Here is a 14,039-nt window from a genome sequence, read left to right as displayed (position 1 = left end):
TTATTTTATGTATATGACACACCAGAAGAGGGCATCAGATCCCATTACAGATGGTTGTGAGCCACCATGTGGTTGCTGGGATTTGAACTCAGGACCTCTGGCAGAGCAGTCAGTGCTCTTAACCACTGAGCCTTCTCTCCAACCCCTCTTCTTCTTCTTCTTTTTTAAAATGTTTTAATTTTTTAAAATTAGTTTACATGACTTCATATCATATCCTTAGTTTTGGATAATCTCCCCCCACACCCTCTTCCTCCCTGTTTCTTACAAGCCTATCGGGGACTTTGACCCAGGATTTACTCCCTAGCTTCCTGTCACATATGTTCTGTTAACAACCCTTACTCCCCACACACATGGCTTCCTGGCCTCTAAAGATTTTCCAGACCTTCTGAGGCAACATTGTTAAGTAAAAACTGGACATGCCTATACACACATTGTTTTGGGTTTTGCTTTGTGTATTTTGAGACAGTGGTTCACTTTAGCTTAGGCTGGCCTGGAGCTCCCTATGTATTCTAGGTCGACTTTAAACTTTTGTAAGTCTTCCTTCCTTAACCCACCATGTGCTGGGATTGTAGGTGTGGGGTAATAGGTATGAGCCACCACAGCTGGGCACACGTGCTGTGTGGTGTGTGTGTGGAATGGTCACCACCAGACTGATTAACAGACCTGTCACTTTTCGTAGTTTCTTTTAATGATGATTACATTTGGAATCTACCCTCTCTGCAAATTTCAAATATTTAGCAGAATATTAGCTAAGTATTATGCTGTACTTATATCCTCAGAAGATAATCATCCAATCAAAATGGAGTTTTTACCCTTTGACCAGCATCTTTCCCCCACAGCTGCTGGCACAAACTGTCTTCTCTGTCCCAGTAGTCCTGGGGCTTCTAAGGCATAGAATCATTTAATGCCATTTGAGGTAGGGTTTGTATTGTGTAAAATCTGCTGGTAAACTGTTCAGATCAGGGTGTTTGGTGTGCTTGGGGCATTGTGTAGCCACCCCTCCTGTCTGTCGCTCCGAACACCAGTAGCCACTCTAAACTTCCCCAGACCCCAACGCTTGGATAGCACTTGTCTAGATTCTCTCTTCTGGACATTTTCCATTAGCCATGTCTGTGGCCGTCCATGTCTGGGTTCTTTTATACCGAGTGTTTGCAGGGCTCATGTATGTCATAGCAGACACAGGCGTCTGATGCCTTTCATGGCGGAGCCCCATTTTGTGTGTATCTGGGCTGATTCAGCCCGGGACTATTCGCACTAATGCTGCTGTGAGTCTCTGTAAGCACTGCAGGCGTGAGCCTCTTACATTTCCTACACATAGGAATGGAGTCAGTGACAACTGTTTAGCTCTTAACACAATTACACTTATTTCTTAGGTATTCTGTGTGTGTGTACCAATGTGTCTTACACAGGGGCCCAGGGGCTACAGCGAACGTGGGACAGAGAACAGCTTGCAGGAGGAAGTTCCCTTCCTTCCCTCTTGGGTTCTGGGGTTTGGACTCAGGCAGTTGTGCATGGCTTTACCTGCTGAGCTTTGAGGATGGCCAGGCTGTTTTCTGTCATCCTGCTGGCTGCACAGCTGAGATTGCAGCAGAGTGCATGAGGGTTTCACAGCTCCTATGCCAGCCCTCCACCTCCCTCACCTTCGGGACGGTGGCTTGTTTTCTTATTGTTCGCTCTCTCTCTCTCTCTGCGTGTGTGTGTGTGTGTGTGTGTGTGTGTGTGTGTACACAAACAGATAAATACAACCTGTTACTTTTTTTTTATTATAGTCATTCTTGGGAGTTTGAATGGCATTTCTTTGGTGTGTTTTATAATTTGTTTGTTTGAGAGAAGTTCTTGCTCTGTAGCCTTGGTTGGCCTAAAACTCAGTATGTAGACCAGGCTGGCCTTGAACACAAAGAGCTCTGCCTCTGCATCCTGTCTGTCTGTGTGGTTTCAGTTTGCCTAAAGGCAAAGATTCAGTGACTTGAACATGTTCCCATGTCATTGTCGGCTGTCTCTGTATCTTCCTTAGAATCATCTCATTCATATTGATTGTTTGGTTCACAAGTAGGTTATTGCGTGTGTAGAGTGGCTAAACGGCCCGGGCTCCTGAGACGCCCTGGAGTCCTCCTGCTGGGCTGTCTGTATGAGAAGTCATTTCATCTGCTCTTGGCTGCTCTAAGTACTGAGAGCTTTATTTTTTTATCACTGGCTCTTGGGTCTTCTGTGTCTTAAAACTTTAGGTTTTGTTTTCCATAAAATCTTCATTTGGTTGCAGAAAATGATTGCAAAAAATGTCCCTAATACCCAGGTAGCTTTAGACTGGCTGCCGCTTATCCTGTTGAACTAACAGTGCAAAGTCACCACCTTTGCTGCTTGTGGTGCAGGGATTGCTCTCACAGGCAGGCTGGCTTTCTAGCCAAGCCTCTGCCACTTCCTAAACTTGTACAAACCAGCTGTCTTCCTGTGACATGCAGCCATTGCCCCGGTCCTTCTGGATGCCCTGACAGACCCATCCAGGAAGACTCAGAAGTGCCTGCAGACCTTGCTGGACACCAAGTTTGTTCACTTCATCGACGCCCCGTCCCTGGCGCTCATCATGCCTATTGTCCAGAGAGCCTTCCAGGACCGCTCCACAGACACACGCAAGATGGCAGCGCAGATTATTGGCAACATGTACTCCCTGACAGACCAGAAGGTAGCAGCCCACCTGGCCTGCAGCAGACAGGATGGCTATGGGCATTGTCTCTGCTTTGTTTGCAGGGACTCCTGGGACATTTAGGGTGGGAGGTAAAAACTAGGCATCTCCCAGAATGCACTGGTTCAAGGACTGCTGATTGCGTCCTTGGCTGAGGTCTGTCTCCATGGGCCTGCTCCCCTGCCGCCTTTCAGGAGTGTTTAGCCGGCAGCTGCAGTGATCTGGCTGGGAGCGTGTGCTTCTGTCAGGTTTTAGGAGGACATCTGTACACCACCTACCACAGCTCTGCCATGGTCACCAAGAGAAGACAAAGTGCAGTTATTCCTTTTTCAGACAATTTAAGAAGTTAAAAAGCTTTAAACTTGGCCTGTGAGTTGGCTCAGTGGTTAACACTGGCTCCTCCTCCAGAGGGCCTGAATTCAATTCCCAGCAACCACATGGTGGCTCCCAACCATTAGTAATGGGGTCTGATGCATCCAATTCATTAAAGTGAATTAAAAAATAAAAGGAAAAGAAAGGAGAAAGCAAAAGGAAAAAGATTAAAAACAAAAAGGAAAAAAGCCCTTGAAATCGTATGTGTAAAGTGTGCCTCAGGGAGCTGAGGTAGGAGGGTTACAAATCCCAGGGGCTAGAGAGGTGGCTAAGTACAGTGGGGCCAAGGGGCGGGGCAGGTGACCCTTTAACAGGGGTATGTCAGATAATACATCGTGGCAGTGACATTGTGTAACAGCAAAATGACAGTTATGAAGTAGCAATAAAATGATTGTATGCTGGGGTCACCACAGCATAAGGAACTGTATTAAAGAGTCGCAGCGTTAGGAAGGGTGAGAACCGCTGTTGGAACTTAAGAGCCCTGACCCAGGTTTGATTCCCTAGCTCACAAACATCTGTCTTCAGTTCCTGGGAGCACAATGCTCTCTTCCGTTGTACACGGATGTATACGGCAGGGAAATCATCAGTACACAGAAAACACCGTATCACCTGGCTGTCCTGGAACTCGCTCTAAACCAGACTGGCCTCGAATTTAGAGGTGTGCCTGCCTCTGCCCCTTGAGTGCTGGCACTAAGACGGGTGTGCATTTCATGGAAGGCTGTGTCTCAGGAAGAATATCAGAAAAGTAACGACAAAGTGCCCCAGGTCTCCTCCAAATACAGCCAGGCGTGGTGGCATAGAGTTGCCACAAGGTCAAGACTAGCCTGGTCTATAGGACAAGTTCTAGGCCAGCCAGGGCTACACAGCAGGACCTTGTCTCAAGAGAGCCGGAGAGAGAAAAATTACGTCATGAACATTATTTCTTGTTATATATAGTAAGGCCCCCCAAATGATACTTTAGTAGTATCTAATGTCTGGAAAAGAGTGTGTGCTGTAATTTTCATAAGTTATTTGTTATGTAGTACCCCATGGTGGGGCTGCTTTTGATTTTTTCCTATTTTAAGAGCAATTGCAAGCTGGATATAGAGGCACAGGTCTTTAATCTCAGTGCTCTGAGTTCAAGGCTAGCCTGATCTACAGAGTGATTTCTAGGCCAGCTAGAGCTACATAGTAAGACCCTATCTTTAACAAAAAGCCACTGCGGACCCCCCTCCCCCGTACATTTGTGTTCTGTCTCCATGTATGTCTATATGAGAATGTCAGATCCCCTGGAACTGGAGTTACAGACAGTTGTGACCTGCCATGTGGGTGCTGGGAATTGAACCCAGGTCCTTTGAAAGAGCAGCCAGTGTTCTTAACTGCTGAGCATCTCTCCAGTTCCCTCCCCTCCCCACACACATACCCCCTTGTTTTAGCAGAGTCTTGCTAAGTAATCCTGGTTGTTCTGGAACTTACCTTCAGAGATGGGCTTGCAGGTGTGCACCACCGTGCCTAACGATTTCAGTTTTAGTTTTTATTTTTTAAATAACATTTTAATACATTGTGTGGGCACACACCTGTTTGCATATGGAGGCCAAAGGACAATTTGAAGAAGTAGATCCCATGTGTGTCCTGGGGATCAAGTTCAGGTCACCAGGCTTGGCAGCACGTGTCCTTCTGCACTGAACCACCTTGCTGGTCCCATGAGGCATCTTTGTTCTGAAGATTATTCCCTAAATCTGAATGCCATATCAAGAGTCATAAACATTTTAAGTTAAAGACAAGATGACAGTAAAATTTTGACAGCAAATAACTTCCACAGGCGGTGGGCCCGAGACAGAGATGGAGGACTCTGTGGGACTGGGCCTATGATACCTGCTGAACATGCTTGTGCGTTTCCCTGAGCTGAGCGGTTTTGCCAAGCCCTCAAGGAAACACAGAAGGGTCTACCCAGTTACCAGGTGTTTTGTGAGCCATGAGGCCCTTCCTGTCTCTTTGTTGTCAGAATGGAAGTATCAGGGTCCACAGCAGAGCAGGGCCTGGAGAAGACATGGTCTCTGCCTGAACCAACATCTTGTGTTGTTACAGGACTTGGCTCCTTACCTGCCAAGTGTGACACCTGGCCTGAAAGCTTCACTCTTGGACCCTGTCCCTGAGGTGAGTGTGGAATAGCCCAGTGTCTAGAAAATTCCTTCTTGGAAATTCCCCCAATCATGTGCCTATCTCTCAGGTGGAGGGAAGAAGGCCAGGGGTCCTTCCTGCTTCTTTGTGGTTCTCTCTGAGCCGTGTCTCCGCTCCATGTCTGTTCTTGCTTATATGACAGGTGCGCACAGTGTCTGCCAAAGCTCTCGGGGCCATGGTGAAGGGCATGGGGGAGTCGTGCTTTGAGGACTTGCTGCCGTGGCTGATGGAGACTCTGACGTATGAGCAGAGCTCTGTGGATCGCTCAGGCGCTGCCCAAGGTGAGAGCAGAACAAGCCCGGAAGACGGACAGGGAGCCCTTGAGGGGCTTTCAGGTTCAGTGGTTGATTCCGCCCTTGTCCTTCAGGGTTGGCTGAGGTAATGGCTGGCTTAGGAGTAGAGAAGTTGGAAAAATTGATGCCAGAAATTGTGGCCACAGCCAGCAAAGTGGACATCGCACCTCACGTCCGAGACGGATACATCATGATGTTCAACTACTTGCCTATCACCTTTGGGGACAAGTTTACCCCTTATGTGGGGCCCATCATCCCTTGTATCCTCAAAGTAGGTACCAGTGACAGTGCTGAGGGGGGAGAGAAAAGGGAGGACACTACTGTTCTCTCGAGCTAGCTTGGGGTCAGTTGGCAGGGATCCTCATCCTGCCGTTCAGTAAGCCCTGAGAGGTGGCCCGGGATGACTGCCCTCCACGTGTCTAGGCTCTGGCTGATGAGAATGAGTTTGTTCGTGACACCGCCCTACGTGCCGGCCAGCGGGTCATCTCTATGTACGCTGAGACAGCCATTGCCCTGCTGCTGCCCCAGCTGGAGCAAGGCCTCTTTGATGATCTCTGGAGAATACGGTGAGACATGGGACCAGGAGGACCAGTGCCCCAACCCAGACTCTTGGGATTCTGGTTGAGAAATTCGTGTTGCTGAGAACTCTCAGTTCTCTCCATACTGTCGCCTCTCGGCCAGTTTATCATCCTTGTCCTGTGGTGGGGTGTGTGTACACGTGTGCGCCATCATGCCTGGATCACATGTGCTCTTTTATGTTACAAAAAGATTTACCTACTTTATGTGCACAGATGTCTTACTAACGTGTGTCTCTGCACCACCTGTGTGCCTGGTGCCAAAGAATTCAGAAGAGGACATTGGATGTCCCAGAAGCTGAGTTGTGCGTGGTTATAAACCACCGTGTGGTGCTGGGAACCGAACCTGAGTCCTGCAGGAGCAGCCAGTGCTCTTAACCGCTGAGCCCCATACATACTTTAAGATATTCTGCATGTGCTGCTGAACAGCATGCAGCCCTCCCTTTTGTCTCACGCCTGAAGTAACATGCTCACTAGTACAAAACGCGTTGGGCCCTGGACATGGTGGCACAGGACTTTAGTCCCAGCACTCAGGAGGTAGAGGTGGGTGGATCTCTGTGAGTTTGAAGCCAACCTGGTCTCCAGAGTGGGTTCTAGGACTGTCAGGGCTGTTACCCTGTCTCTAAAAGGAAAGAAAAGAGGAGGAAGCAGCAGCATCAGGCTCTGACCATGTGAAGCTCGTCTTAAGATAACCACCATGAGTGTTTGGGGTCCACTTCCTTGAAGTCTTCCTTGTGTGTAAGGCTGGACCAGACCTAACACCATCTTCTGCTCTTGGCCTCAGGTTCAGCTCTGTTCAACTCCTTGGGGACCTCCTGTTCCACATCTCTGGGGTCACTGGGAAAATGACCACAGAAACAGCTTCTGAGGATGATAACTTTGGAACTGCTCAGTCTAACAAGGTGAGGGCCTAGCATTGGCTTTCTGCCCGTGGCTATGAAGTACAATGCCACGCTCTGGACGTCTCACCCTGTGTTCTTTCTCTTGTGTGGGTTACAGGCGATCATCACGGCCCTGGGGGTTGATCGGCGGAACCGGGTCCTGGCAGGGCTCTACATGGGCCGCTCAGACACCCAGCTGGTGGTGAGGCAGGCGTCGCTGCATGTGTGGAAGATTGTCGTTTCCAACACTCCCCGCACCCTGCGAGAGATCCTGCCCACTCTCTTTGGCCTCCTGCTGGGTTTCCTGGCTAGCACGTGTGCAGATAAGAGAACAGTGAGTTTGCTGGGCCGGCTGGGTCCCATCCTCTCAGAGCCTGGGGAGCTGGATCTGCAGAGCTGGAGGGAAACCAGCGTCCCCTGTGTAGTGGGAACACTTAACTAGTTATCTAGTCATTCAGCAAATGCTGTGTACACACTGGGGCCTACTCTCATGGGCACAGTGGCAAAGGAAAGGAACCTCTCTCCTTATTTTTAATGAGATGCATCTCAATCTGATCGTCCAAGGCATGTGTCAGATGTGCGTGTGGCAAGTGCAACTCATGCTTACACCTACATTGAGGCCCGGGGCCCAGCGAGAGGTCACAAATGCTTCGCAGAAGTGGTGTTTGAAGATGGACAGTTAGTGAGCAGCTGGGGAGGTGGGAAAGCAAAAACAGCTGTTCCAGCATTAGATGCACAGGCCCCGTGAGGAGCAGGACATGGCTTAGGCAAAGCCAGGGCCACCCACTGTAGCTGGAGGGATCATGGGGAGGAAGCACATTTCGTGAGATGAGCTGGCGTGCTGGGTGGAGAGAGACAGGGTCAGTGGTACAGAGGACGTGCCCAGGCTGGACTCATAATTCACTCGGCCTGTCCCCTTTGGCCCACTTCCAGTCCCTGGCCTTGGTCAGCACACTGTGTGTTTGTCTTTAAAGATGCCTCAAAAAGACAAATTAATCTTTTCCCTTAAGTCGTTTGTTACAAATTAGTTCCTTTTGAGCAAAAGGACTGAGCTAAGTGTTAAGTGAGCCAGGAGGGGTGGCTTTCCCTCTTCTGAGGTGAGCTTCATGGTCGTGAGTAAGGCTGACTTGGCTGTGCCGTGGTTGCATGTGAGGCTGACCTAGTCTTTTTGCTTATGTAAGTATTTATGATTTATTTTTGGGACAGATTCTGTAGGCTAACCTCAAACTCGTGGTCCTCTTCCCTCAGCGTGGGCCACCATGCCTGGGCTCTATACGCTGCCTCAAAGATAGAGCTGTGGTTTGTTTGTTAGTGATAATGTTGGTGTGTAAGTGTGTGCACGTGAGTGAGTGAGCGTAGGTGCCCACAGAAGCCAGGTTAGGGTGTTGGTTCCCCTGGAGCTGGTCACCAAACAAGGGTCTTTTGGAAGAGCAGTGAGTCAGGGCTCTTAGTACTGAGCCATCTTCCCTCCATTTTGTTTTGTTCTCTTTTGTTTGGTTAAGACAGAATCTCTGTCTCAGGCTGGCCTTGAACTAATGCAGACAGTCTTCTAGCCTCCCACACACTGGAATTATAGGGATGTACACCGTGGCAGCAGTAGCTTTATTTTCACTACAATTTCAGTGTCACCTGAGAAGGTAGCAGCTCAGGTGAGGCCTGTGAGCTTCAGAGCCTCGTTCTGGAATTGCTGTCTGGGCTCCCTGGGTTTGCAGATACTGGGTGTGCCGCTGACTCCCCCTCTCTGACAGATTGCAGCAAGGACCTTGGGAGATCTTGTCCGGAAGCTAGGGGAGAAGATCCTCCCTGAGATCATCCCCATCCTCGAAGAAGGACTCAGGTCTCAGAAGAGTGACGAGAGGCAGGGTGTGTGCATTGGGCTCAGCGAAATCATGAAATCCACCAGCCGGGATGCCGTGAGTACCTTTACAGGGCCATGCAGCCATGGCTCGCTCTGGGGAGGGCATAGCCTCACTGTGGAGGGTGCACCCACCAGCAGTGTTACCCACCGTGTACAGAATGTCTCCTCAGCCAAAATCTCAGGCAAGAGGCCCTAGAAAGCCGGGGACACCTCTCCCTATGTGTCCCTTAGTGTGTGAGGTTCCATGTGTGCCACCTCAGTGGGGGAGGGTGGCAGAGACAGGAGGGGCACAGAGCCCTCACCCGGCCTATTGGAGACTAAAGTTTTTAGCAGAGGAAGCGTTTGGTTTAGAGTTCAGACTGAGGAACTTGTCTTTCCAGGAGAAAGGAGTGAAAGAGTCCGGGAGCTGGAGGGCAGGTCTTGGGGGCTCCTGCTATGGTCTGTGTAGTCCTGTAGAAGACAGAAAGAATTTTTAGTTACTAAGTCTAGGTGAGGGGCTCCTGGGATGCTCAAGTGTTCTCTCTGCCTTTTGCACTTCAGTTTTCATAGTCAGAGTCAGTAGAACCGTCTAGCACAGGGAGTGGACTCAGCTGGAGCCCTTTGCGCACACACGTGTGTCCAGCTATGCTTGCCTTATTGTAGGTGCTCTTTTTCTCGGAGTCCCTCGTGCCCACCGCAAGGAAGGCGTTATGTGATCCCCTGGAGGAGGTCCGGGAGGCGGCGGCCAAGACCTTTGAGCAGCTGCACTCCACCATTGGCCACCAGGCTTTGGAAGACATCCTCCCGTTTCTGCTGAAGCAGCTGGTGAGTGGGTCTCCGCACACCTACCCGTGTCGCACACCTACCCGTGTGGCCTTTACTGTCTGACAGTGAAGCACAGAGGGAGACTGCAAGACAGCAGAGATGTGGGCTCTGCAGGGGAGTGGGTGCCACAAGATCTGATGTGGCTCTGTGCCTGTCCTCGAGCAGTAAGTAAATGGGAGACAAGGAGGTGAGTGGGGGAGGCATCGGCAGCAGGGATGCAGTGGGACCAGCTCCTCAGTCCTCCCTGTGCTCCTCTGCAGGACGATGAGGACGTGTCGGAATTTGCCCTGGATGGTCTGAAACAGGTTATGGCTGTTAAGAGCCGCGTGGTGTTACCCTATCTGGTCCCCAAGGTACATCTTCACATTTGGCACACCCCATTCCAGGACCTCCTGTGCACATTCAATGTTGGGTCTGGCAGGGTGAATGCAGGGAGCTCAGATGCCCCCTTGTCTTTCAAGATGTGTTGGAGCACCCTTGGGTCAGAGCCAGGGAGTGGGTTCCCATAGACAGAGTGGGCTCCCTTGGACAGAGTGGGGAGTGGGCTCCCGTGGTCCTTTCTCTCAGACCCCAGGCTGGGCCTGGCACTAAGACATTATTGTCAGGTTGACACTGTCTTTATTCCCCAGCTGACGACGCCGCCGGTTAATACCCGGGTGCTGGCTTTCCTCTCATCTGTGGCTGGCGATGCTCTGACCCGTCACCTTGGTGTGATCCTCCCGGCAGTCATGTTAGCGTTGAAGGAAAAGCTTGGGACTCCAGACGAGCAGCTGGTACGGGCAGCACGGCTGCTTCTCTAGCTTTTCAGTGGCTGTCACAGCCGCCCTTGCTGACTTGGAGACTCCATGCTCAGTGCGCACATGTCCCTGTGGTTTTCAGGAGATGGCCAACTGTCAGGCTGTGATCCTGTCAGTAGAGGATGACACTGGGCACCGGATCATCATTGAGGATCTGTTGGAAGCCACACGTAGCCCTGAGGTGGGCATGAGGCAGGCTGCTGCGATCATCCTTAACATGTACTGCTCCCGCTCCAAGGCCGACTACACCAGCCACCTTCGAAGCCTGGTCTCTGGCTTGATCCGGCTCTTCAATGACTCCAGCCCTGTGGTTCTGGAGGAGAGCTGGGATGCTCTCAATGCCATCACTAAGGTGAGGGCTGCTGACCTCAGAGCTGTCTGTGGGTGCCTGGTCTCATCTCCTGGTTTCAAGCAATGTTCCCACCTCAGTCGTCCAAGGATGGGAGTACAGGTCTGTGCCGCTGCGGGCCTGACGATTGCAGATGTGTGTAAACTGGTTCAGAGTGAAGCTTCTGCTGCCTCTGTCCAGCCTTAGTACTGGTGACTCGTGGCCAGCCTTTCTCACCCTCTTTGCCCCGTGTGGTGAGAGGAAGGTCAGGCCTCACTGGTGCTTTCTCCCCAACTCTCACAGAAGCTGGACGCTGGTAACCAGCTGGCCCTGATCGAGGAACTACATAAGGAAATCCGCTACATAGGCAACGAGTGCAAAGGGGAGCACGTGCCGGGCTTCTGCCTTCCAAAGAAGGTGAGCCGGAGCCTGGTGGCACAGGATGTGCAGCAGCTCCAGATGTGCAGCAGGACAGCTGCAACAGCCACCAGTCATCTGGCCCGATTCGTGTGCCAGGGCACCTTCAGTGTGTTGCTCTGTGGCGCCCCCTGCAGACTGGGTTCATGGTGCCCTTGCTCTAGGCTGTGAAGCAATCAGCCAGAGCCAGTGAGTGGGTCAGAGGTGGCAGCTGTGCAAGTCTCCTGTTATCAGCCTGTTCGGTCCTTTGCCCTCCAGTCAGGTCACACACCCTCTTGGCAGTGACTCTGGCCCAGCCATGTTATTAACTCTGGAGTTGGAGAGAAGATGGCTGTGGGGAGTGCCTTGCTTTGGGTGGGAAATTTGTAGGCCTGGTGTGTTGGAGAGACTGAGCTCTGGTTCTCTTGTCAGGGAGTAACCTCCATCCTCCCAGTGCTGCGGGAAGGGGTCCTCACTGGCAGTCCTGAGCAGAAGGAAGAAGCAGCCAAGGCCTTGGGCTTGGTGATCCGCCTGACATCGGCTGATGCCCTGAGGCCCTCTGTGGTCAGCATCACTGGTCCTCTGATTCGCATCCTGGGAGACCGGTTCAGCTGGAGTGTGAAGGCCGCTCTGCTGGAGACACTCAGCCTCTTACTGGGCAAGGCGAGTGAGCTAGGAATTTTAGGATTCTAATCTCTTTGCAGGGACCCACACGTGCTGTCCTATGGAGACAGAGGGAATTGGACCATAGATACGGAACTGGCTCAGAGCCAAGTCCTGCTGTAGTTCTGTGACCAGACCTGAGAGCTATGCGGCCTTTGAGCCTGCTGCCTCACCCCTGCGATTCCTAACTCTGGTGATCTGCTGTGGGTGTGTTCAGAGAAACTTGAGCTACTTGTCCTTGCAGATAAGGTGCAGCCTGGTGTGGCCAGGGCCACAAAAGGACTCCCTCTTATGGTGCCTGCCACTTGGGCCACCACCTCCTCTACTCATACTATGAATGACAAAAGGTGCTGAAAATGATCAGTTCTCAGCCTGGAGTTGGATGCTCCATGGGGAGGCAGGACTGCATGTCAGATGTTTACATTAATGTCCATAGCAGTAGCAAAGTAGTTAGGAAGTAGGAATAAAAATTGTACGGTTTTGGGGTCACAGCACTAGGAACTTCAAGAGCCACTGCTTTAGATGAATTCAGCTGAGCAGGTTTTCCTGTGTGCGCTTAGGCCGTCTCTGCCTTGAGCGGTCTACTCCTGGCTGTGTGAGCTTGCCTAGCTCATGGTGGTTCTGATTCTTAGGCTCCAGGTCAGTACACCACCATACAGCCCTTGATGACTGTAGTCATGACTTCTCCCACAGGTTGGGATTGCCCTGAAGCCCTTCCTGCCCCAGCTTCAGACCACCTTCACCAAAGCCCTGCAGGACTCCAATCGGGGTGTGCGCCTGAAGGCTGCTGATGCGCTAGGGAAACTCATTTCCATCCACATCAAGGTGGACCCCCTTTTTACAGAGCTGCTCAATGGGATCCGCATGGTGGAGGACCCGGGTATAAGGTACAGTGCTGCCTCAGGAGCGATGTCTGTAGGCAGTAGACTGGGGGGGTTGGGGAGGACTGGGTTAAAACAGTGCATTTCTTCCGTAGGGACACCATGTTGCAGGCCCTGAGGTTTGTGATTCAGGGTGCAGGCGCTAAAGTGGATGCTGCCATCCGGAAAAACCTTATCTCACTCCTGCTAAGCATGCTGGGCCATGATGAGGTAGGGCTGTCGGTCAGTGGCTGCATTGTAGATTCCACTGCTGTTTTCTTTGTTTTCTCCATCTTGTGAGGGTGACTGGTTCAGCTGTCAGCTGAGTGGGGCCACACTGTCCTTAAGATGCTCTGGCTGTGAGGGAGTCAGGAAGTGTTCTTGGTGCTGATTTCTGGGGTTCAGGTTTTATTGTCCTGACTGTGCTGGGGTCAAACCAAGCAAGGCCTTATGGGTTCCGAGCACGTGTTCCCACTGAGCCCCAGGCCCGTGTGATGAGTCAGCTGGGTCACTAGACCCTCCCCAGGTGCTTCAGTTCCTGACAGAACAGACAGCTCTCGGGATCGTTCAGAGCCCTTTCCTTCTGTGGCAGTTGTTGTAGAGGGCGAGGCTGCCGGTGGCTGCAGTTGCAGAGGCCCTAGAACTTCTTGGATTTACCCAATCCCATTAGTCCTGCCAATTTGGGAAGCATCTGCTCGGCTCCCATTGCTGTCCTTACTCTGGCAGGACTCTGAGGGTGGTTAGGCTATGGGAAGACTGTTCTGTTTCCCTCCTTCAGACAGCTCTCTTTCTGCTGTGGCAGCCTTGTGTGTGTGGGGGGGGCTGGGGGCTGCAGGGTGTTCACCTGGAGAGGTCCTTGTGGAAGGATTCAGCAAGGTCCTCCTTGGAGTGGGGAGGGGCATAAGACAGGGTTTCTCTGTGTAGCCCTGGCTCTCCTAGAACTTGCTTTGTACGCCAGGTTTGAATTCACAGAGATCCACCTGCCTCTGCCTCCACAGTACTGGGATTAAAGATCTGCAACCACCATAGGGCTCAGTAAATTCTCCTTAAACACATCACTACCTTACTTTTTTTGAGGCAGGGTCTCTCACTGAACCTAGAGTTCCCTGTAGGCTTGAATGACTGGCCAGTGAGTTCCTTGGGGACACCTGGCATTTTATGTGGGAATCAGGCATCTGAGCTCAGATCTTAAAGCTTGCATAGTAAGCACTTCGCCCACTGAGCAAACTTTGTTTTTTTGATACAAGGTTTTCTGGGTAGCCCAGGCTGTCTCCAGCTGTGTGTATTTTGCCTTAGTCTCCCTGATGGGAGTGCCGCAGGTCTGAGCTAAGCCTGGCTCATGTGGCATCAAACTCTGCACGCCATGATGGGT

General features: G+C 51.4%; 2 protein-coding genes across 3 annotated transcripts in view; both read left to right on the top strand.

Moving 5' to 3' along the window:
- PLA2G1B (phospholipase A2 group IB) overlaps positions 1–14,039 on the top strand; it is a gene marked incomplete at both ends in the record, with an annotated part of 153,694 nt that overhangs the window by 130,840 nt on the left and 8,815 nt on the right. The gene's annotated exons all lie outside the window — the stretch shown is intronic.
- GCN1 (GCN1 activator of EIF2AK4) overlaps positions 1–14,039 on the top strand; it is a 57,525-nt gene that overhangs the window by 39,154 nt on the left and 4,332 nt on the right. For both annotated transcript variants that reach the window (XM_080941077.1, XM_080941076.1), the window contains 16 exons: positions 2,460–2,680; positions 5,120–5,188; positions 5,355–5,493; positions 5,580–5,776; positions 5,929–6,071; positions 6,865–6,982; positions 7,080–7,295; positions 8,710–8,874; positions 9,462–9,623; positions 9,884–9,976; positions 10,253–10,396; positions 10,503–10,772; positions 11,052–11,165; positions 11,577–11,807; positions 12,501–12,694; positions 12,784–12,898. In XM_080941077.1, coding sequence (XP_080797203.1) covers positions 2,460–2,680; positions 5,120–5,188; positions 5,355–5,493; positions 5,580–5,776; positions 5,929–6,071; positions 6,865–6,982; positions 7,080–7,295; positions 8,710–8,874; positions 9,462–9,623; positions 9,884–9,976; positions 10,253–10,396; positions 10,503–10,772; positions 11,052–11,165; positions 11,577–11,807; positions 12,501–12,694; positions 12,784–12,898 — 2,591 coding nt within the window. The remainder of the gene's footprint in view (positions 1–2,459; positions 2,681–5,119; positions 5,189–5,354; positions 5,494–5,579; positions 5,777–5,928; positions 6,072–6,864; positions 6,983–7,079; positions 7,296–8,709; positions 8,875–9,461; positions 9,624–9,883; positions 9,977–10,252; positions 10,397–10,502; positions 10,773–11,051; positions 11,166–11,576; positions 11,808–12,500; positions 12,695–12,783; positions 12,899–14,039) is intronic.

The sequence above is a fragment of the Micromys minutus genome (genome assembly GCF_963924665.1).
Source record: "Micromys minutus genome assembly, chromosome: 29".
In the NCBI taxonomy this organism is placed as follows: domain Eukaryota; kingdom Metazoa; phylum Chordata; class Mammalia; order Rodentia; family Muridae; genus Micromys; species Micromys minutus.
Note: the sequence above shows the minus strand (reverse complement) of the source record. Positions and strands in the feature narration are given on the sequence as shown.